The sequence below is a fragment of the Parasteatoda tepidariorum genome, chromosome 3 (assembly GCF_982258835.1).
Source record: "Parasteatoda tepidariorum strain Cologne lab strain chromosome 3, Ptep-v5.0, whole genome shotgun sequence".
Lineage (NCBI taxonomy): Eukaryota > Metazoa > Arthropoda > Arachnida > Araneae > Theridiidae > Parasteatoda > Parasteatoda tepidariorum.
The window spans coordinates 59,610,780-59,635,191 of NC_141757.1; the positions used below are offsets into that span (position 1 = coordinate 59,610,780).

The window sequence follows — 24,412 nt, forward strand, 5'->3', positions numbered from 1 at the left end:
TGGTTGCTCCTGAACGAAAAATTCTTAAGTTTTTGTATGAATGGTGTTTTCAATAGAAATGTAAACAATAACAATCTACCTACTCTAGTTCCGGTTAAAAAGTTTGCAGCTGCTCGCTACATGTTATTCTGATAGGCGATGTTTTCAAACGGATAATTTTGTTTTCAATAAAAGAAATCAATTAGATGATTTCAGAGCTCAAATCTGCCGTATTTCATAAGATATTAATGTTATTATGTAATTCTGGGGAGTTTGGAGTGAAAATTTATTTTAGTTATTTTGTTATTTATTATTAAAAAAGGTGACATGGTTGCTAGATTTTGAATAACTCGCTTTTTTGGCAGTCTTGATTTGGCCTCTTTCCATTTGCTTATTACTGTTTGTTCGTGTTGCAAGCTGTGCAACATCTTACGTTAGTGTTAACACTTTTAGTATTGTAAACACAAGTATTGTGAGCATTGTAAATATAAGTAATAAATAATCAAATACATTGTTTGCAAGAATCTCAAAACACAATGATGCCAAATGGCTTTAAAATACAACGGAAACAGTAATCAGGAAATTTAGGCAGTCCCGAGCTTGCAGCGTTCCCTAGTGTAGAAAACACCATCCATTCACTTTGAAAATTATAGACTTATATGGCGATCGAAATGAGCTGCAGGTGGCGTTGAGCAGAACTCTCTACCTATGGCAACTCTTCACATGCTTTTCCCATTAGCGTGCGGAGAGTCATAGGAGAAGGAAGTAGGTTAGTTTTTCTCTTGATTTTCATACAGATTAAAATCTTTTAAGTTGGAACACTATATGGAACTGAAAACTACATTAAGCATATAGTTCTAAAGAAAAGCATCACGGAAATTTTAAAAAATATTTTTTTTTTTTTTTTTTGTAAAAAGGAAGAACATTAAAAAAAGGGAAAATATCATAGTACATTCCTATACAACTGAAAAAAGGAGGAGAGGGAAATAGAAGGGCTAAAGACATGAAACCGGTTTCTCCCCAGATGGCGTATTCGATTGTTGCGATCGCCAATAAGTGCTTAAGGTTATAAAAATATAATAAATTTTGAAGCGAGAAAACTTTTAGATAAAATAATAAAACATTTTTAAATTAAAGATTATTTCAATTAGCTTGAATCGCACTGAACAACATAAAACAAAATAATTATATATGATTTCTTCACTCAAAAATTGAAATAAAATTTAAATAGATATTATGTGACAAGATGAAACAGATGGTATTCTTATTTTCTCTTCTTATTATTGTACGGAAAGCTCGGCGATGTTTACTGCTAAGAATCATATTGTTTAATTTAAATTTTCGTTAATGTTTTATTCTTACTTCATTCGTGATTTGCGGTAATTTTCAGCGATTCGTGAATTTCAGTTTGCTTTTTGAAAAGGATTCTTAATTCAAAAGCTTCTTCAATTTAATGCTGCGAAATTTGAATGAAATATTTCGTGAATACTAAGCAGCTGATGGTTCAATGGAGGAAAAAATAAATTTTTCAACAAATGGGAGCTGGCCAATACTGATAGCATAGCACTATTTATTCAGGCATACCACTTTTTATGTTAGGTATTTTTAGCTTTTAGGATTAAAATGTATTTCAGAGAGTTGCAGGTATGCGATCGTCGGTGTTGAACAGCACGATGCGGTTATGCTAAGCGAGTCCTCACTTACTGGCTTTGACTTGAGTACTTCAACTATTGTCATTCGCTCATCGACCGGGATTCATGGACCTTGCATTCAAGATTTCGGACCATTTCATGCTGACTGCTGATCGACCATTTTCCTTTTCGAGTGAGTAATACGTATTTCATTCTCTTGCAATTATGTTTGGATGTAGCAAAGGAGGTAAAGTTTTGATTTGACCATTTCATTCTAATTACTGCAAAAATGCTATCTCGGCGCTGCGGACGTGGCGGCAAGATTACTCACACGCTCATCAAGAGAATTGTAATACCGGTGATATATCCCAACTACATAAAGCCAGATGCTAAGCCCGGTGAAATTTTTGAAGATGAATATGGACACTTCCATTGCTGGTCCAAAAGAGGAAGTTATTGCACGCTCAGCGATTTTAAAGTGCCCGAAGGAGCTATAAGACCATATTATTCGGCCAATCCAATTCCGGTACCTCAACAAATTACGCCTGAAACGCCGACTACTTCAGCTGACGCCCCAGCTATGGAAATCAACGACGGAGACCAGTATACGGAACAGACCTCTGACTCAGAAAGTATTTACAAAAACAACACAGAACCTCCTACAAAGAAAAGGAAAAAGAAGAAAAAGCCAGCTGATGTCAAAAAAGCTGAAGATAATTACGCAATCACGACTACAAATAGCTGCTCTTCTTCACTGCTAGAGACCTCCACTATCTTAGCACCATCAGAATCCAAAGAGTATTTCAACAAAGCTCCAGATCCACCCACAACTTCAGTGAAAGTTCTACATAACAAGTTTACAAAAGTTTTAATCCGTGGACTACCACTTGACTTCAAAACAGAGGATATTTCCATTGAATTAGGGAAATTAAACATCGAAACCCACAACGTAATACAGTTTAAAAGAAGAGTGGGCGGGACCTACAGGCTCCTCCCACTTTTTCTCACAATCCTTAGAGTAACGGAGAATCACCGGCAAATTTTCACCATCACAGACATGCAGCGGATTCCAGTCCGAGTAGAACGTTTTCGTGGCGGTCGGGGACCACTGCAGTGTTTTAATTGTCAGGAATATGGCCACGCTCAACGGACATGCAATGCACCTCCCAGATGCGTGAAATGCGCTGATAACCACCGATCCTTCGATTGTCGTAAGGATAGACTCACACCTCCAAAGTGCTGCAACTGTGGAGAAATTCACACCGCAAACTACACGGGATGCAAAGCCCACCCCAGCAGGAAGGGCCCTTGTGCTGTTCCTTCCACACCAGCTAAATTGGCTCACAGACTTGTATCACTAGTGAAAGAGCTGAAAGACCTACTAAAAAATGAAGAAGTGATTCGTCTTTTGCAAAGGATCCTAGGGTAGACCGCTCCAGTTCAGTGACATTTTATTTCTCATTTCCGGATTTTTCATTCAACATTGAACTCTAAATTCTAGACTTTCAATATATATCTTAATTAAACGTGTGCCAGCTAAATGTAGAAATTTAATATTTATCAATTTCTGTTTATACTTATTCATGTCAACCTATGTATATGTAATACAAATTATGTTTAGATTTAAATATGTCAACAGGTGTCAATTTAGATTCGATATTCAAATGCTATATTTACTATATTTATTTATGTCAACCTACGTATATATATTTCCAATTATGTTTATATTTATATGTGTCAATTTAGATCCGATATTCAAATGTTATATCAATTATATTTATCTATGTCAACCTATATATATATACATATATATATATATTTCAAATCATGTTTATATTTATATGTGTTAATTTTAGTTTCGATATTCAAATGTTTATTTACCCAAGCAAAGTGCTTGTAATTTTGTATTAGCTACCACATCGACTGCTAAATTCAAAATGTTATCACTTTAAACTTATGTATATTTCTAGATGTATGGGATAGGGGGCGCTGCGCGGCCCAGGTGCCCAATTTTTTTATAAATAAAGTAAAGTAAGCAGAGAGTTGCAGAGAATAAGTCTTATAAAAGATCTCACTGATAACCGAGTTTGTTTGGTGTTGATATTAAAGCAAGGAATACTTTTGCAGAGATTTAAATACTCTTAAAAAAATACTCCTCTTACTTTCTTTCATTTGTAAGTGCTACAGAAGCCAGACTGGTCAATAGGAAGCAGCGAAGAGGTGAGTTCGTATAAGGTGCAGGTAATTATAAAGAGGGAGGGGCAAAGCGGCGAGTCCATGCATGGCTTTATTTTCATCCCTTTAATTTGTTTCTAAAATACCAATGCCATAGAATCTGAGCAGTACTACAGCATGTAGCAGAATCAATGAGGGACAGCGAAGTGGTGACTCTGTGAAAGTAGAAAATAATATGGGATCACAAAGCGGTGAGTTCGTGTCGACGAACCAGCTGGTCGCTGCAGGTGACTAGTTTTTAGCAAAAACGTTTAAAATAAAATAAAAAGTGTCCACCTATCTTAAAAGATTAATACTTATTTATTTTGAAGTCTGATAATTTTTTCGAGACTAAGCATTTTAAGAGAGTAGAAACTTCTCCGATCTTCCTCTCTGACGGCTGGGTCTTCAAGAAATTTATACGCAGAAAACGACTCATATTAAAAAAAAGGAAAAATAATAAAAATTATAAATCTTAAATATAATAAAAATATAATTCTTCTGTAATAAAAAATTTTATCGCATAAAAATAACAAGAATTATTGCAGGAAATAGAAAGAAAAAAATTACTCAAACAAATAAAACAGAACAAAAAAATAAATATCAAAATATGATAAGCAACTGTTTTATTAAACATTTTTAGCACAATATTTAATACTTTGTTTCTCTCTTGCATATTCCCATATTAATGTGTCTATTAATCTTGTAACAGTTGTACACCAATCTGGTTTCAATCTAGTTCAATGTATAACTTTTTCTAAGTTCTGTTTTTTATACGACAAATACTTTCTTCGCAGCTATTTTTTGTTCCACTTCAGCATTAGTGTAGATTCCAACTTCCTACAATAAATAAACAAATAAATAATGATAAACATCATTTGAAAATAAACAAATAATTATGACATATAGTGTGGTGATGAGTTTCGAATTATTCATTAAATGCCCGGAATCGCAATTATAGATTAAGCAAAAGAATATGTTTTTATTTTAAATATAATTGATAAGAAGGAACAAAAATTGAGTTTTTCCGTTTTATTTTAGATGCCAGATGCCATTAAAATTGATATTCAGAATCATATATGCAAAATATGATATGTTTGGAGGTTGCTATCGAGACATTAAAAATCGGCATGCACACCGTGTGTAACCTTTAATGTGCATATATTTTTTTTTTTTTAACTTTTGAAAACAATTCTGTAAATGTGTATTAAGGACGGTAGTTACGGAACACTATATATGCTGTTAAACTTTAGGTAAATCGACTTAAAATTGAATGAGATGTTTCAATTGCTTGCATGAAAAAAATTTGCTTTAAGAAAATGCCATTCAAAGTTCTCCAAAGATTATTTTATTTTATCTATATTCGCGCATCAATGCGAAAATCATTGTATTTTTTTTTTTTTTTCATTTATATGACTTAATACTCTTAATTAATTCCAGGAGAAATTTCTTTAATATGCTTGCTATTTAACTTTTAAAAGAAATATTTCTTAGTGGTGTGCCCATTAAAAGTCTACAGGCTAAAAGGATGCGAGTTAGCATTAACAAAGTTGTAGTTTAGTTTATAATATTTTTCCTTTAGAAATACTTTGTGGCGAAATCATCGTACTTGATTCTAAAAGTTCATGCTCTGGCGAACCTAAAATATGCAATCTACGCTCAAAGTAATTTTTGTTATCTATTTGAACTGAACTGAAGTTCAAGAAAGAAATCGTGATCATCTCAAACTTCGTTACCATCGAAACCATTTTGCGATACTTTGTTCTTTTTCTCTACTTTTCTTTACTTTACTTATCTCTTTTTTCGGTAACCTGTCTTACGTTTTTCTTCAGCTTTTACTTGTTCAATTATTCTTCTATGGTTTTAATTTTGTTAAGTTTTAATTAAAATTATGTTTAAATTTAGCATTTCTCCAAATTATTTATCTTTGGTGACAGACTCAACTGAACACGCAGACTCATAAATAACGCAGCCGTTTTCTCGCCAAAGATAAGTGGTGACCCGGTTTTTTTGTGGATTTATCGCCTCTATTCCAGTTTGTGGATTGAATTCTTCTCATATGCAATTGTACAACATTAACATTTTCCATTGAAATTTCCAGAATACTGTAAAATATGCCATTGCCGGAAGATAATAGTTCAGAAGCAGTACCAGTGTCGGAAATATCACGAATAGCAGTCAAACCTCCACCTTTTTGGAAGAATAATCCTAAATTGTGGTTTGCCCAAATCGAAGCCCAATTTGAAATTTCTGGCATTACAAGAGAAGACACAAAATTTAATCATGTCGTTGCCGCCGTTGAATCTCATATTTTGGATTCCATTCAAGACTTGATTATCAGTCCACCTGGAAGTAATCAATATTCCGTTTTGAAGACACGACTCATAGAAATCTATGCTGAAACCGAAACTTCAAAATTACGAACTTTATTACAAGGTGTTGAACTTGGCGACCAGCGCCCATCTTTACTGTTAAAAAGAATGCGAGATTTAGCAGGAAAGCATTTCAGCGATGATTTACTAAAATCACTGTGGCTTGATAGACTACCAGCTAATATAAAATTAGTGTTGGTTGCTTCTAGTGAACAGTTAAATAACTTGGCAACTATGGCTGACAGAATTCTAGAGTTTGTTCCTCAAACTTCAGTCAACTCTGCTACAGCGCCAGACCTTACACCGAAACATCCAAGTTTGGAACATCAAATTTCAGAGTTGTCTAAACAAGTTGCTAACTTGATGGAAATAGTACATAATCGTCAAAATTTTCATAGGTCTAGAAGTCCATCTTTTAATCGCCAAATGTCACGCAACGGACGTTCTCCTTTCAGACGCCAATATGTTGAACCTGTTAATGAATTTTGTTTCTACCACACTAATTTCGGAGCCTCAGCAAGAAAATGCAAGAGTCCATGCAAATTTCGAACTGTAACCAAGGACGGAACTAAAAATTCGGAAAACTAAAAAGGCGGTTGCCTAACGGCCGAAACAATCGCCAGATTGACAGAATTCTACTGGCCGATCGTAAGACTAATATCAAATTCCTAGTCGATACAGGTGCTGATGTCAGCGTTATTCCAAAACATAAGTTGTGTTGTAAGGCTGACCCTACACTTAACCTGTATGCTGCTAATGGTACAGAAATTCATACGTATGGAACAAAGTTATTAGATTTAGATTTGAACTTAAGACGCCAATTCCGATGGAAATTTATTGTTGCTGACGTTAAGCAACCTATAATTGGTATAGACTTTTTAACAAATTTCAATTTATTGGTCGATGCTCGACACAACTGTTTGATTGATGCCAATACGAAACTTTCGTCATCTGGGTTCCGAGTTCTAAACCAAGACTTTACTTTTAATTTAACTACCTTGTCTGAGCCTTTGACAGAATATAAGAAAATTTTAGCGGAGTTTCCAACGTTGACAAATTCTTGCTGTTTAGGTAAACAGAAACAAAATGCTCTAGTTTCACACTTCATTGAGACTACAGGCCCTCCTGTGTTTGCCAGACCTAGAAGATTGCGGCCGGAACTTCTGAAAGCAGCTAAAAAAGAATTTTCTTATCTAATGTCATTGGGAATTATACGCCCGTCTAAAAGTCCATGGTCTAGTCCTTTACATATGGTCCGAAAAGCGAATGGTGACTGGCGACCATGTGGAGACTATCGCCGATTGAATGCAGTTACTATTCCCGACAGATATCCCGTACCCTACATTCAGGACTGTACTCAAATGCTGGAAGGTAAGAAGATATTTTCTAGTTTAGATTTATGTAGAGCGTATCATCAAATTCCAGTTAACCCTGAGGATATACCAAAGACAGCAATTACAACCCCATTTGGTTTATTCGAATATGTATTTATGCCATTTGGACTACGAAATGCCGGCCAAACTTTCCAGCGCTTTATAAATCAAGTATTATCAGGTTTAAATTTCTGTATACCCTATTTTGATGACATTCTAATTGCCTCCACAGATGAACAAGAGCACAAAGTACACCTTAAACTCGTATTTCAAAGATTGGCCGAACACGGTTTAACTTTAAACGCTTCTAAATGTATCTTAGGCCAAGACTCTGTTTCTTTTCTGGGATGCTTAATCACACCTGAAGGGGTTAAAGCACTCCCGGCTAAAGTTGAGACTATTTTAAACCTGCCAAAACCTAAAACAATATCCGACTTAAGAAGATTCTTGGCAATGCTTAATTTTTATCGCCGTTTCATTCCTAATGCTGCACAAACCCAAGCTGTACTTCATGATTTTCTTAAAAATTCTAAGAAAAATGATAATAGATTGGTAAATTGGACTGATGAAGCTATATCTGCGTACGAAAAGTGTAAGCATGACCTCGCCAATTCAGCCACATTGGCATATTTTCCTTCAGCTCATCCAATCTCCATTACAGTCGATGCTTCAGAAGTTTCCTTAGGCGCAGTCTTACAAGTGCACACACCAGATGGTTCACGACCTATTGCTTTCTTTTCACGGAAATTAACTCCAGCTGAGAAGAAGTATAGTACCTACGATAGGGAATTATTAGCCATCTACTCTGCCATACGACACTTCAGAGATTCAGTCGAAGGAAAATCTTTTTCTATCTTCACAGATCACCGTCCACTGGTATACGCTTTTCGGAAAAAGCATGATACATGTTCACCAAGACAATCACGACAACTCGACTACATTTCCCAATACACCACAGACATTAAGCATGTTTCTGGAGCTGACAATGTGGTAGCTGATACCCTGTCTAGGATAAACGATATTTGCCTAGCTAATGCAAATCTGGAAGATATTGCTAAAGCTCAACAGGATGACCAGGAACTACAGAACCTATTGACAAATTCATCTTCATCACTTCAGTTACAGAAAATGGAAGTTCAGCCAAACGTTTTCCTCTACTGCGACGTGTTCAACGACCTTGTGCGACCGTACGTGCCTGTCAATCATCGAAAGATTATTTTTGACAGTTTGCATGGCCTTTCACACCCAGGTATCAATAGCACTAAATTACTGATCAAGCAGAGATTCATCTGGCCGTCAATAAACCGAGATATTGCACACTGGACACGTTCTTGCATAGACTGTCAAAAATCGAAGGTTCAAAGACATACTAACAGTCCTTTGCAGAGTTTCAAGTTACCTGATCATAGGTTCGAACACATCCATATTGATTTGGTTGGACCTCTCCCACCTTCAGAAGGCTATCGTTATTTACTAACCTGCATTGATCGCTATACTCGATGGCCTGAAGTCATACCCATCTCTGATATCTCTGCTGAAACTGTTGCAAAATGTTTCGTTACCAATTGGATTTCCCGGTTTGGAGTGCCAGCTGTAATAACAAGTGATCAAGGCCGACAATTCATGTCAAAATTGTTTGCCAATCTATCGTCCATGCTGGGAATAAAAAGAATACGTACCACTCCGTATCATGCTATGGCAAATGGTATGATCGAACGCCTGCATAGAACCTTAAAGCAAGGTATTATGTGCCACAACAAACTTCGATGGACCGAGACTCTTCCTATCGTTTTACTAGGAATCAGATCAGCATTTAAAGATGACTTGAAAGGTTCCTGTTCTGAAATGGTTTACGGCACAGGTTTACGCCTACCTGGCCAATTTTTTAACCCTTCCACAAAACCCATTGAAGAGTCTACTTTCATTGAACACTTGAGGGAGACAATGGAAAAGCTTACACCCGTTCCTGCTTCTGATCATTCTCGTCAAACCTGTTTCGTACATCCTGCCTTAAAAGATTCTACTCACGTTTTCATCCGAAAAGATTGGGTAAAACCTCCGTTGACCCCTCCATACGACGGACCTTTCCAGGTACTCTCTCGACAAGGTAAACATTTCACTCTGAAAATTGGATCCCGCACAACTACAATAAGTATAGATCGTCTCAAGCCTGCCTTTTTAGAAACTTCCATTCCTTTGAATTGTTCAAAATCAGAATCTCAACCTCAAGTGTTCACCAGGAGTGGTAGACGTGTGAAATTCAGAATTCCCTAGCTCCATACCTCCGGTATTTGGAGGGGGAGTTTCTGTGGCGAAATCATCGTACTTGTTTCTAAAAGTTCATGCTCTGGCGAACCTAAAATATGCAATCTACGCTCAAAGAAATTTTTGTTATCTATTTGAACTGAACTGAAGTTCAAGAAAGAAATCGTGATCATCTCAAACTTCGTTACCATCGAAACCATTTTGCGATACTTTGTTCTTTTTCTCTACTTTTCTTTACTTTACTTATCTCTTTTTTCGGTAACCTGTCTTACGTTTTTCTTCAGCTTTTACTTGTTCAATTATTCTTCTATGGTTTTAATTTTGTTAAGTTTTAATTAAAATTATGTTTAAATTTAGCATTTCTCCAAATTATTTATCTTTGGTGACAGACTCAACTGAACACGCGGACTCATAAATAACGCAGCCGTTTTCTCGCCAAAACTTCAAAAATTTAACCAATATTGTAGCTGTATCAATTTGTTTTTTAAAAAAATTACATCTTGGGTATGTTTGACAAGATCTGAATGTTGTTTGTCGTGAGACTTGGAAAGTTTGCTTCGTTCTTTTTCTTGCTTCATGGCCGTTGCTTTTCTTTCATCGATGAACTTTTTCGTGTTGTTACTGTTCTTTTCCCTTAAACGCCTGAAAAAATAAATAAATAAAAATTAAAATAGATAATGTTAAGTTTGAAATAAAATTGCATTATCAAGTAACAAAGTTTGAAGTCAGTGCTTAATCTATTGACATTAAAGATTATATTTAAGATTTATATGTTTTTCTGTTAGTATGCTTTTATAAAGTTGTTGTCTATTTCAAAATGTAATTGGTTTTAACTTTAAAAACAATCAAAAACCATTCAAAAATAATAAATTTGATTTAACGTTTCGTGCAGCTTTATATCATATAAATACCTTATTATTTCTTCGTCGTCGAATATCATATCATAACCAAAATGCGAAGAAAAAGACTTTAAAAAATGTCCTACAATATCTTTAAAAAAATGCTAAAAGTTAAAAATTATTAGTTTTCCTTAATAATTAAAAATAATTTTGAAAAATTAATTAAGTTTAATGAATTGCTTCTTAAAAGAAAAATTTCGCATTCATTTTACAAACTTCTGAGTTATGAATATTTTCTAAATCAAAACTACTTTTTCTGTTTTTATTTAAAACTCGGCACTCAGGAAGTGGAAACAGTGATTAGAAAAGTGCGACTATAAAAAAGTTTATGTGGTACATTTTTTAAGCATCTTTTTCGGACTAGTAATTTTTATTTAAAAAAAATTTTTTTTTTTTTTACTTCAATGAATCTGAGATACTCCCCGTGTAGTAAATGGTGACTGATACACGTTAAATCTGTCGAGTCTCAAAGTCCTCCATGTTCCCACAACAAATCAATACCTCTGGGGGTACTGATCCAGGAGTTTCTTTGTCTTCTGGATTGGTTCAAAATTACAAGGCTACGGAGTTGAACGTAAGTAGTCGTAAACCCATGAAATTGGGTCGGCTGTTCAACGACGGTTTGAAACATTTGAACATAAATCACAACATTCGAAAAATAAATCTTATACATATCAGCTTTCGTTTTTGCAATATACCGGATGTTCCTCTTGCTTTTATAGAATTTATACTAAAAACGAAGTATAACCTCATACTCATTGCATATTTAAGAGAGAGAAATTATACAAAAACGTTATCGAAATTTAACGAATCGTTACTGTAAGCATAATGGTAACGATTCGTAAAATTTAGGTAGCATTAAGTTTAGAGAGGAGTAAATGAAAACATGAAAATCTTAACTCGTAAATTTGTTTTTGCTCGAGATTCTATTCAGGCTCAGTATTTGCTATCTTCAAGATGTTTACAGAGAGTGATTGTGCTTCTCGTTCCTATGCCGCAGGTCCGGGGATCTATTCTCGAAACCAGGCAAGGTAGCTTCAGCCTTACCCTTTCAGTGGGTAGATAAAATGAGCACCAAGCATGCTTGGGTCAAGACGCTGGAGGTTCCGCGTTCGGCTAACCACCCAACCGGACTATCTGATATTGAACCCCCAGAATCCAAAGTCAAGAAAACTAAGATAGACACAGTAGGCTCTGGCCCTCAATGGGTTGTTGCACCACAGAGTTTAGTTCTTTTTTTTCAAGTAGTTTAAATTCCAATAACATACCTTTCTCGTTCAGCTTTATTTCTCAACGTTCGATCATTTGCCACTTCTTTAGCTGTTTCTACCGATATTTTAGCTTGTCTGGTTTTCATTTCCTTGTTGTCACTAAAATTAAGAATATTTTATTACTAAACCACTTAATTTATTTGAAATGTATGTTTTTATGCATGTTTTTAATCAGCATTTTAAGGGTTTGCATGAATAAGATTTATTGCTAAAGAAAACTTTAATTTTAAAATTACTTTCATATGAAAATAAACTAAGTCTTTCAGAGTATACTTTAAAATGCATATTATTTTCAAAAAGAAAATTAAAAGCGGTCGAGTTGTTTCTCAGAAAAATATCGTCAATGCTAGCCTTTATGAACCCTCTAACTCAAAATAAAAGCTGTTGCTCTTTTCGAATTCGAAAAACCTATTAGAATTTGTAAAGAAATCATATGGGGTAGTGTAACTTACTTCAATCTTTTTTAGTGTGCAGTTTATATAGTAAATGTTTAGTAAACAGTAAATTTTTAATAAATGCATACTTATGTTTTACCTTGTAAAAGTCTCTCAAATGTGATTATTAGAATTTTAAAACGTTAAAGTGTCTATTTTTCTGACAATATTTTTAAGTATTCTACATTTACTTTCTTAAAAGTTAGTTTGTCTTCAATAAAAATTTTATAACGCCCCGGAAACATTTCAAATGCTTTCAGTTCAAATATTTGTCAGAAATATTGACCTAAACTGAAGTTCAAACTCAACTCAAAACATACCGATTATACCGCGTTACAATTAAAGGTCAGAAACAATTATAACGTTCTCAGCACATAGGATATATTTTATTACCAATCTCATCGTTAATATTTAACCCAAAATTAATGACATTTGGCAATAATCATTTCAAAAACGTAAGGCTGGCTTGATTTAAGAAGCGAACGCGTAGGCAAGGCGAATTCCCATACTTTCGCATTTAGTATGACCAGGAATGATGCGAATATCAATATTTATTGTAGAAAAATAATATTAAAGAATCAATATTGAATATATGATTGCAATATCAATATTGAATATACAATTGAAATATTAAAGTATTATTATTTGTTATGGAAAAATACACACTCAAATGTTTTAGGAAGTAAAATATATTTTTTAGATAAGTGAAGTGTTTTTTCTCTGTATAATAATCACTTTGCAAACCGATTTTGACAACCGGGCTGTTTACCATCTAGTTACGCCACAGTTACTTTACCAAGTTTCGTTCGAGATGATAAAATTAACAGTTTAAAGATGTTAACTAACTTGTCAAATTTTTGCTCCAACTGTCTCATCTGTTTCATCTGTTCGACTGTCATGAGTTTATCTAAAATTTCACCTTGCTGATTTGCATGAACCTTCATCATCTCCCATTCCTCCTTTTTAAGTCTTTCATCCAATTCGGTCCACTGCTTCACTTGACTCAGCACAAGCTCTCTCAAAGCAGCATCCTTTGTTACTTCTACTCTAAAATTGAAACACTGTGATAAATGACTAAGATTGAACAAAAGCACATAAATTCCAATGTGATTTATCGGTTTTTTGCATCTATCATGGCTCAAATTCAAGAGTGTTCTTAATCAACGCCCTTAATAATGCAAAGAATATAGGTAGGGGAAGAAGACTAGTTTCCATGGACGTAATGTAAACCGGTCCCAAAGGTTTAGTGTAGTCACTGAGTATAGAGGAAAAAGCAATATTTAGAGACACGGCAGCAAAGGTTCTTGACACGGGCTTACAACCACCTCTCCCCCGACCCCTGCTATAGTTGGGGGGTAGAAGGAATGTTTTTTCTTCTTATTATGGCTCAGTTGTTGCTGCATTTTTGCGCTATTTATTAATGGCACTGAACTATTTATTAAAGTATTTCTTTTAAAATTCATTTATATAATTCTAGTTAATTATATCTGCCAGCATATTTTGAAATAGCACAAAAGAATAAAATCACGGAAGGCAGTGCCCCCAACCTACAACCGGTTCTGGTGATCTATTTCCTGACTGTCACTTTGCTTTTTATGCACACGCCCTGAATACACATGATGCTCTGCTAAATCTAAATATTTTGCTCTCACTGTAATTTGCGATTCTAATACAGCATTTCATATAGTTCAGAACAGATCTCCGTGTTAGATATGTATTAGGAGAGCTGAACTTCTTGTTCTTTCTATATTCTTTGCTTAATGTATATTTTAAAGATTCTTGTCAAAAATGAAATCAAAAAGCATACATTTTAGAGTGTGCATTATTAATAGAGTGCCGAAGAAACAGAAACTCAGTGGAAAAAGGAAAAAGAAAGAGAGGAGAAGAGTTTGATTTCTTGATGAAACTTAAGTATTTCTAACAGTCGTCTTTAACTTTTCCTTGTTCTTCCTGGCAATCAAATAGGTTTTAATGTTTTCAATCCTGCCATCTTCAATATTGATTCGTCAGATTTCGGCATCGTTTTTGCTTTTAGTCGTTTAATGTTAATGTTCGACACTTATTAAGTATATTTAACCTCATTTTTGACAAGTATTCTGAAAATATATATTGTGTGGACACCACAGAAATGTCCTAATAAATAATAATGACTAATTATGTTTGAACGGAAACTATTTTTATAGTCAGAGAAGCAAATTAAAAGGAACAAATGTCTAATAGATATGTTGACTTATATTAAGATAGTTATATTTGTAAAAACAAGTATTAACAAAAGAAATTAATCAATCGATAAATAAAATTAATGTTATATTGACGGATAAAGAAGTAATTGTTTATTAACATTATATTTCAGAATTCGAGCGTTGTCAGGTTTTATGCATATTATATAAATGTTCGAAATTACTCAGTTATTAATAAAAACATAAAAAAATTAATGTAATATTATCGAATAACATATGTTAATGGATTCCGATACTGAAATAAACACAAAATATAAATTATATACAATACTGAAAAAATATTTTTTTCCCTCAGCCAGCCACAGCATGTATTAAAAAAAATGTGGTTTGTTAATTTTAGATCCAAATATATTTTTATATAATCAATTTATTGCTGCGGTCACGAATATCCTACTGTATTGAAATATGAAATAACATAAAGTTTACTTCAACTGAAAATGCTAAATAAAATAATTCTGCCATCACTTATTTTTTTCCTGCGCTAAGAAGTAAAATCGATTCAGCACACATATATGATAACATGGAGTCAAGATTTAAATTTTGCTTTTTTACAGTGTAAGACTACATAAAACTACATAGTTAGATTTATTTATCAGCCATACAAAGCAAGAGATCTGTTGGAATGGAAAAATTACAGAAACAAATGCTAAAATACGAAGTGAAATCAGGATCGTTATTTAAAAAAATTCATAATACAGCATACAAAATAACCTTTAGAATAATATTTTTTCTATGTACTTTTGTCTTAAGTTCATAAATCTGTAATTTTTTTTCTCCTTTTATCACACATGATTTTCCTAAAAATCCACATTTTAGTTTGGCGACTTTACATATTTTAACAGCCTATAGGGAAAAGAAAGGTTTCTCCCATTGGCAGTGGTGACCGTTCTAATAATTTAAGCAACTTTGGTGAGATTTTTAGCAACAAAAGCTTTATCAACCTTTCCGAAGTTTCATAGCTTTAAATACATTTAGAAGCAAGAAATTTTAAAAATTTAGAAGAAACTTGGAAAAATTTTCCATACCAAAATGAACAGTACATGATGGTCCATTTTGGTTTTCACTCATGATTCAAAAATCTTTTGTTTGGACCGAATCACATAATTTCATCCAATGGACAGAAAGGAAGTTAACATTGTGAATGCGTATGAAAATTTATTCCGAATTAGTTGAAAATATTTCACATTTTTTGTAGGATGAAATGAATAATCTTTTTGCGTTTTATTATTATTATTATTTTATTTTTTTTTACTTACTGTTTGTTGCTTTTCAAGTATTTATCAATAGCATTACATTGAAACTTTTGAATAGACCCTTTTTCCTTCTGCTGTCGTTTGACTAAACTGCTGAGATCTTTCATCTGCTTTCTTCTCAATTTTTGGAAGGGTTTTAGAGCTTTTAATGAATCTTGAGTGATGACTTCTATTTTTTCTTCTATGAAAAAAAAATTACCTTTATTTACTTTATAAAAAAAGTCATTATAAACCAAAGTTCAACACATTTTAATTTCACTTACAAAAACAAAACAATTTTTGCAAAATTTATGCCTTATTTCATTGTTAACTTCATAAACTTGATTGTAAAGGATTTGACCACCACCACCGCACTTAAATCGCTCTACACTGTTAGATATTTCTCGAAAAATATGGTTGAAAATTTTTTTTAATTGTTATTTTACCACATTCAAACAAAGCAGTCAAATAACATTAAATGAGATGATATTCAAACTGTTAACTGTGAGAAAAACCGTTTATTAATTGCTCTCATCTAATACAGTTAAACAACTAGAATTTTTTCACACCAACCAAGCCCACCTATTGAGGACATTTAGTTCCTTGCAGCTATGCACGATTCCCAGCGTGTGTACCACAATATTTTTTCCATTCCCTTCAACCCTTTGTCCTGCACTCCCCAATTTGTGACTCTGGGCTATTATAAAAAAAGTCCATTCCACCTTAAGTTGGCACTGGAGAGAAAGGTAGGAAATGTAATGCTCCGCCTTTGAAAAGTAGTTCTTCGCTATTTTGGAATTAATTGCAGTTTAAATGTGCGTACAAATATAAATAAAAGTTGCATAGTAAGAAAAGTATATCTTGAAACATTCATTAGAAGTTTTTCTCGTTAAAATGCATTTAACTTATAAATACCTTCTCAGTAAAGCGAATGTACAAAGAAGAAGGAGGTGTTTTAGTTTGGCGCTGAATTAGTTTTCAAGGACAAGGAATTGGCTCATTGGCTATGTTTCTACACTGGTCAGTCAGCTTTTCCATTCGCCTTGGCTTTGCTTAAGTGTCCTATCTCTTGTGCAGTTCTTATTTCGTTTTTTTTTTTGTATTTGATTATTTAATTTTCTAAATATTAACCTCATCTGTACAATATTTAATGAAAAATTCTTTCCCCTCAGAATAAATGGAAAAAAAAACACCCCAATTGCCCCAATAGACAGGTGAATATTATTAAACTGATGACAGTTGAGCATATTTGCTGTGTAGCTAATTCAACATGTGATTTTATTATTATTTTTTTACGACAAAAGAAAAAATTGTTTTCGCTTTATTCGATCTCTATAAAGATTCAAATTTTGCGTCTTTTGCGCCATGTTTAGTTCTGAAGTACAATTCGCTTTTTATAGGAACTTAAATAATGTAAAAATTTAAGATTTTTAGTTTGTTCAATCAAAGGGACTTTTAAATATTATCTGAAATACAATTTCAATAATAGAAGTGTTAATCCGTTAGTTATAAACTAATAAAATGTATAGGAATTGAAATAATTTCAAAAAAGACGCAAAATTTGAATCATTAATTTTTTTAAACATCAAAAGGTTAATTTAAACTAATCAATATTTTAATAATTATTTTTGAAATACAAAGCTCGAAAAGCTGAGAAATCCTTTCTCTTATGTAGAAAGTATTAAGATATTTCAGTATCTGACAAAATATTTCGAGACTAACTAATTCTACTGTACTTAAATAACAAATTATACGGATTTTTCTCTTAAGCCTCCTATCACCTGCAAAGGTTCTGAAAAGTAAAGTAAAGTTCTGATATTTCAAAATATGTATTTTCTTTTAAGGAAATGCGCCTACCCATCCAAGTAGAATTTCGCCTGATGAGAAATTGTGGATTGAATTCAATTCAGGGTTACCACACAAAGAGTTTGTAGAAGGAACTGTCAACTGTTAAAATATTAAATGAATAACATGATAACCACCAGAATAGGTGGTTATTGTGTTATTCAAAGAGTTCCTGTTGAGTCTAAGAGGGTGGGATATGGCAGCTGAAAACATGGGGGGGGGGCGAACAAACAGTACGCAACCCCCCAAATGGATAATACTAAATATTTTTTTCAAGTAAGTTCTTTTGTCTCTTAGAAGCAAATATATTTCAGAAAAAAAAATAATTTTATAGTATAAAAAAAAAAACTCTTCTGAAAAAAAATTTTTAATTTATAAAAAAAAAGAACAGTAAATATTAAAAAAACATAGGTATGATATTTTTCATGATCAATGATTTCCTGCCTATGTTGACTTTTTCTTCCCCAACAAAACACCAATGAGGAATAAATTAATGTACTTTAATCTACAAAAAATAAGCACATAAAAATAAATATTTAAAACAAAGTATTTATGCGCATCTATGCATTTCGGTTTTTTTTACTTAGATTCAGCAAAAAAGAATCTTTTTAAATATATTTTTTTTTTGCTTAAAATTAGTTTCGTTTAATTAAAAAATTATAATAAGAAAAAAAAATAGTAAGTATTATAAAACATAAGTATGATCTTTTTCATGATCCATAATTTCCAGCCTATGCTGACTTTTCCTTCCCCAACAAATCACCAATGTGGGATAAATTAATGTACATTAATCTACAAAAAATAAGAATAAGAATATAAAAATAAATATTTAAAACAAAGTATTTTTGCGCATCTATGCATTGATTTTTTTATTTACTTAGATTTCAGCAAAAAAGAATATTTTTAAATATATATATTTTTTTCTGTTTAAAATTAGTTTCGTTTAGTTAAAAAATCATAATAAGAAAATCTGCTTTTTAAATACTAATTAGGAAATCAGCTTACAACTAGTATCTTAAAACAATAATTATGAGAAATGCTTTAAAAAATCGTGCTCTTTTCCGTATTCTGTACAAAATTTTAGTACGATTCTTGGTTTTAAAAAAAAAATCGGCGTTTTGCTTTCTTAAACGCCAATACTGGCCACTTTCTCTCCCTTTGTTGCTACCTCATCCCCGTTCTGACTTAAAGAGTAACCCAGTTTCCATGTAATCCGGTCTACCTACCTTTCTCTCCAGTGCCAACTTAAGGTGGAATGGACTATAGAATCTGATACTCTCATTCACGCATAGATGACAGCCCCACAAAACTGCTAAACTATCACCAATATCCAGTTTAGTTTCTTTTTTACGGTTTTGATATCATGCTACTTGTAAACAGTTTCAAAACCGTAAAAGTAAAAATATTCTTTACCGTAAGCTTTACAGTTAATTGGATGGACAGACTGCTGCCACTTATTTTAACATGATTTTAGAATGAAAATTCCAACAGTGTATATTAAAATAGCGTAAAGACCGCCGTCGCTGTTTTGGGAGTTAAATTTTCTGCGCACAAACTATAAGACATAAGAAGTTGTAATTACGAAGTTTTGTAGAAAAATGTATAGGGAGTACGATGAAAAATGTGTTAAAAAATTTATATTCAGTTATTACTTTGAAAATTATTAACTGTTAAACTTGACGTAAAAACCATACCATACGGGTTAAATATTGATCAGTTTTGTTTATAAACTTAACACGCTTCCTTTTTTTGTCTTTTTTTTCCGAAGTTATTGCAATTTGAAGTGCTTTTTTCGCGAAATTTTCTCGTTTTTTTCCCTTTACATTAAATTTTGTTTTGCTTCGCAATGACTAAGATATAAACATTCGAAATTACTAGCTACTATCACTTGACTGTTGACCAGGAGGTACGATGGAGTAAAAAAAAAGTATCATTCGGCAATAAATTTGAGAATTATTAACTGTTCAACTTTTAAAGGGGAAAAATATCATGTTTGGTCAATCTGAAGCCCACTGAAATGTAACTACACAGTAAAAAATTAGCACGCTGGAAAAGCCATTTTTAATTGTAAACAGAACGCAAATTTTGTTTCGAAATTCCAATTGGTTCGAAATTTGTTGTAAATGTAAGTGCTTTTTCCAGATTTTTTTTTCTTTTTTTTTTTGGTATAAATATTGTCCATCGACTGTTGCAAAAAGCTTATTTTACACTCATGAAATGCTTATTTTTATTTTATCAGCTCGCCTGCCTGCTATATATTGTAATTTTAGAGAATATATATATATATATATATATATATATATATATATATATATATATATATATATATATATATATATATATATATATATATATATATATATATATATATATATATATATATATATATATATATATATATATATATATATATATATCTGTTGCAAATGTATTCTGTAAATGCAACAACATTTAAAATAGAATATACCTTTCTTATCGTCATCTTTTTTACCACCAACTTTTACGCTGCCCAACTTTAAATCACTTGTTTGAACATCGGCTTCTTCTATGCCCATAGCTTTCATTTGCGCTACTCGTTTTTCCTGGGCTGAGAGAAATGCTCTAGGGTCTGACAATGCATCCATCAAATCTAATGAAATAAAATTCCAAGACTTAAATTCATAGATAATGAAAAACATGTTACATAAAATACCCTAAAAATACCTTGAGGTAAATAAAGAAAAAATAGCATTGATTTGCAGGGAATTATAAGCTAATGCCCTTCCCCTTTTTTCTACTTAAAAATAAATTTCTCTGAGTCTCGAAACATTTTATAACAATTTACGGTTTTAGACTATAATTATTACTTTGTATAAACTAACTGACTTTGAATATATGGTAAACAAATAGGTTTTTTTTTAAAAAAAATGGTAGTAAATATTTTCTAGTGTGTATAATTTCGGCTGTAACTAAATCTAATAAATAAGTAATCAGAGATAGCCAGTTCATGTTAAAATAACACATTAAGTTTTAAGATTTTTCCTCATTTTAGAAACTACTACATTTGGAATGGAATATAGATCATAGTGATACAAACATCGAAATAAGCTACAATGCTTCCTCAACTCAAAAATATAAACTTTACGTAAGGCGAAAATTAATAAAACGATATTATAAAGCAGTGGTTCCAAACTTTTTTTAACCCATGGACCAATTTTTATAGTCAAAACTTGAGTCCATGGACCCCCAAGTTTAAAAGCTGCATAAATGTATAGTATAAAAATTACAAATTTAAAAAAGAAACATTTAGTTGAAGAAGTATTTATTGAAATTATAATATTGCTTCAAGTAAAATATTTTTAAAAAAAATATGATTTGAATGAACGTGATGAGATTTTATGAGTGTATTTAAGTCCGGCTCAATGTTTGTGAGTAGCAACCGCAAATCCCCACAAACACTAATTTCTCGATGTTTCTCTTGGGGGGGGGGGGAGATGAGGTTCATTACGGCACTGAATCCACGTTCTACCATATAGGAAGATAGGAAAGTGATCTACAACTTTTGTACAATAACCCATAATGCGGGATACAAAATTTGGATCTGTTTTTGTAACCATAATTTGTGGTATCATTGTTCAAACAGTGGTTCAAGTTCCTCATTAATGAATATTTCATTAAGCTCCTGTATTAATCTGTGTTTGGGACCTGAATTTGTCCATGCGCAAAAGGGTTCATCACCCAGTCGGGAATATCAAGTACAGACTGTCTTCAAATCTTTGGTTTAGGTCTGCATGAAGGGTCGTTAAGTGTCAACAGTAAGCAAGCAAATCTCCCTCTCTATTTTGCAATTGCGAAGGATTTGGAAACTGAGAACATTCTCCTTTTCCCAAATTTTATTTGTGCAGAAAAAGTTTCGCAACAAACGCGAATATTACGCTTCAGCTCTTGATTAAATTTAAGTGGTCACCGTGTAGTTTTAAATTAGTTTCGTTAAAGACAAATAAACCAGTCATGTAGGCTATGTCATTTTTTTGAGTTTATTAAATTGTGTCACAAATTATTGTCTTTGCTTTCCATGAATTCCAACACTGAATCAAAGAGAGCATAAAATCGATTTAACATGCACTTTTAGATAGCCAACGTACTTCTGTGTGAAGTAGTAAACGATTATACTGCAATGCAATTAAAAAATTAGCGTAAACGCCAAAAAATTCGAAATTGATATGGTATTGTATGGTTAGCAGAAAGCCTCGGTATCTGTCTACTATTACCGGAACACGGTCAGTAGCAACATAAATGATATTATTCAAGGGTATTGCTTCAACTCATTGAAATCTTTTTAATTCAGTAAATAACGTTTCACCTTTCGTATCAGTTTCCAAACACTTAGCAACTAACAATTCTTGACAAATTTTTTCTTCCTTTACAAATCTTACATAAGCTAAAATCAAAGCTTCGTTTCTTTGTAAAGTGGACACGTCAAGTTGTATAAAAAATTCAAATGTTTTTAAGTACTCACATAAAGAATTTCTTTCTCATTGAACCATTTCGTCAATCCTTCTTTGTATTGTATTATTACTCAGTGGAATTCGTTTTATAATGTCCAAAACTGGTATGTGCAATACAGTACGTATTACCTTACTTACAGCTAGTAAAATAAGTTCTTCACCAATAGTGTGTCACTTTCCAGACTTTTTAATCCACAAGAAAATGTTTAAAGAAGCACGCAGTCCATCGTCATCTCGTTTAGATGTCCCAGTTGTTGCAGTGTTGGTGTTTTCAAATATTTTTCTTTGACTGTTTAAAAAAATGTTAAATCCTTATCTTTTTTATCACTGGATTTTAATTAAATGTTTCTTAAGCTTAGAAGGTTGCATTGAATCGTTTGACATAGTTTTATTACATCGAAGACATATAAGTAAAGTACTACTAAATTACGTATAAGTAATATTAAATTAAGTAAAGGCTCTCGTAACTGCCCGCTGTGGACCAAGGCTGCCATGAAGGTTAAGGCTGCACAATTTCGCGACTAACGGCATGAGCTTGATTATGGTTATCTGGTCAGCATGACACACAGGAAGCCTTTGCTTCCCGGACAAGCTGATTTGCATCCGTCTAAAGCTGGATGGGCTTCAAGCCTCAGCTGAGGAACTCCAGTCCCTTCACAATGATAACTTTGATCATTGAGCTAACGCGACTCCTTTTTTTTTAAACATATTCTTTGAAACTGAGATTTCATATATTTTCTCCGTGTATTCTTATTGTTAAATTTTTTATTGAAATTCCTGATATTACTTTTGTATCCTTATATAATCAGTGAAGGTTTTTATGATTTATCAAATCCTAAAGGAAGGGAACCGAGCTTCAAGTGGGAAAGTTTTACCGTGATTTCAACATTAAAAAAGTATTTAGAAATTTCTCCAAACAATTAACTGATTCCATTTATCTTTCTTCTCAAAAACCTTATTTTATAAACCTTTTTTTAAAATCTCCTGTTGTAACCTTTGGTCTGATTTATTTTATTTTAGTTATTGCTTCACATACAAGTGCAAGTATTTGTACTCAGTACTAAGTAGGGCTCATAAGCCCTTGTCAACCTGAGGAACACGTACCACATACAAGAGAGGAACATCACCAGGATATATTCAGTGTTGCCGTAGTGTTATTCAGCCGACTACGAATACTACAGAGCGTTTGGCTGACATGACCGCTGGAAAAGAAGACATTTGGTTTTATATTAAACCTTGGTCTTTTTTATATTTTAAAAAAAAAATTACTTTCAAAATCTCATAAAGTGGGTGAAAGGATAAGGTTGAAATGCTGAATTAAAAATAATATTTTTTAGAATAATCACAAGACTTTCTTTCACATTTTATAACACACTATCCAAAAATATGAAGTAATTGATATGTAAAGTATGAGAACCACACGTAAGAAAGCTTACCTCCCAATCCATCAGGTATATATATTTTCAGTTCTACGCATATAAAGAGCATGGACAAAGACAAGGGAAAGTTTCCATCTGTCCTCAGAGAGACGTGCCGATAACCTTCAAAAAAATGAATGAACTAATCTAAACATTTATTTAAAAACATTAAATTAAAAATATTAAATTTCAAACGAATTTGCTTAATTTCTTCGGCACTTTTAAAACATATACGTTGTTCAAATTGCGTACATTTTGAGGCGGCCAGAATGAATTTTATTCTCATTTATTAGGGCAAGAATATTCCGATTGAAGCAGGAGGTTTCCTGCCAATGGAAATAATACTTAACAAAACGCATAAAAGTTGGTAGTTATCGTTCTGATAAAAAATGAAAACTAGTGGCAGATCAGGAAAAAGCTTTCACCAGGAAAATAACATTTATTAAAGAAAGTTAGTGTTGTTGTTGACGTGTGCCTGTTTAGGCAGACTGGGTGCGATTGTTCTTGTTTTCCAGTGGCGCCATCTATGGCCAAGAATTCGAGTTCTGCCACACCATACGTCGCACCCGTTTATAGGGTTGACCCACTTATACATCCATTCATTCATCCACAGATCGTAATTTTGACCTGAATCAGAGAACGATCGATCTCCAATCTAGAACCCCCAGAGATATTGAATTGTTATGGGAACAAGGAGGACTTTTGCGACTCGACAGATTTAACGTGCATCAGTCACTTTACTAGACGGGGAG

At 32.8% G+C, this 24,412-nt stretch overlaps 1 protein-coding gene across 1 annotated transcript in view; it reads right to left on the reverse strand.

The window, feature by feature from the left end:
• Positions 1–4,433: 4,433 nt before the first annotated feature.
• The window catches only part of LOC122270012 (1-phosphatidylinositol 4,5-bisphosphate phosphodiesterase), a 69,882-nt gene continuing 49,903 nt past the window's right edge, over positions 4,434–24,412 (reverse strand). Inside the window, exons 24-30 of the mRNA XM_087159387.1 lie at positions 23,679–23,783; positions 20,223–20,384; positions 15,935–16,112; positions 13,285–13,485; positions 12,002–12,103; positions 10,332–10,476; positions 4,434–4,664 (exon numbers count right to left, since the gene is read on the reverse strand). Coding sequence (XP_087015513.1) covers positions 4,596–4,664; positions 10,332–10,476; positions 12,002–12,103; positions 13,285–13,485; positions 15,935–16,112; positions 20,223–20,384; positions 23,679–23,783 — 962 coding nt within the window. The 3' untranslated portion in view covers positions 4,434–4,595. The remainder of the gene's footprint in view (positions 4,665–10,331; positions 10,477–12,001; positions 12,104–13,284; positions 13,486–15,934; positions 16,113–20,222; positions 20,385–23,678; positions 23,784–24,412) is intronic.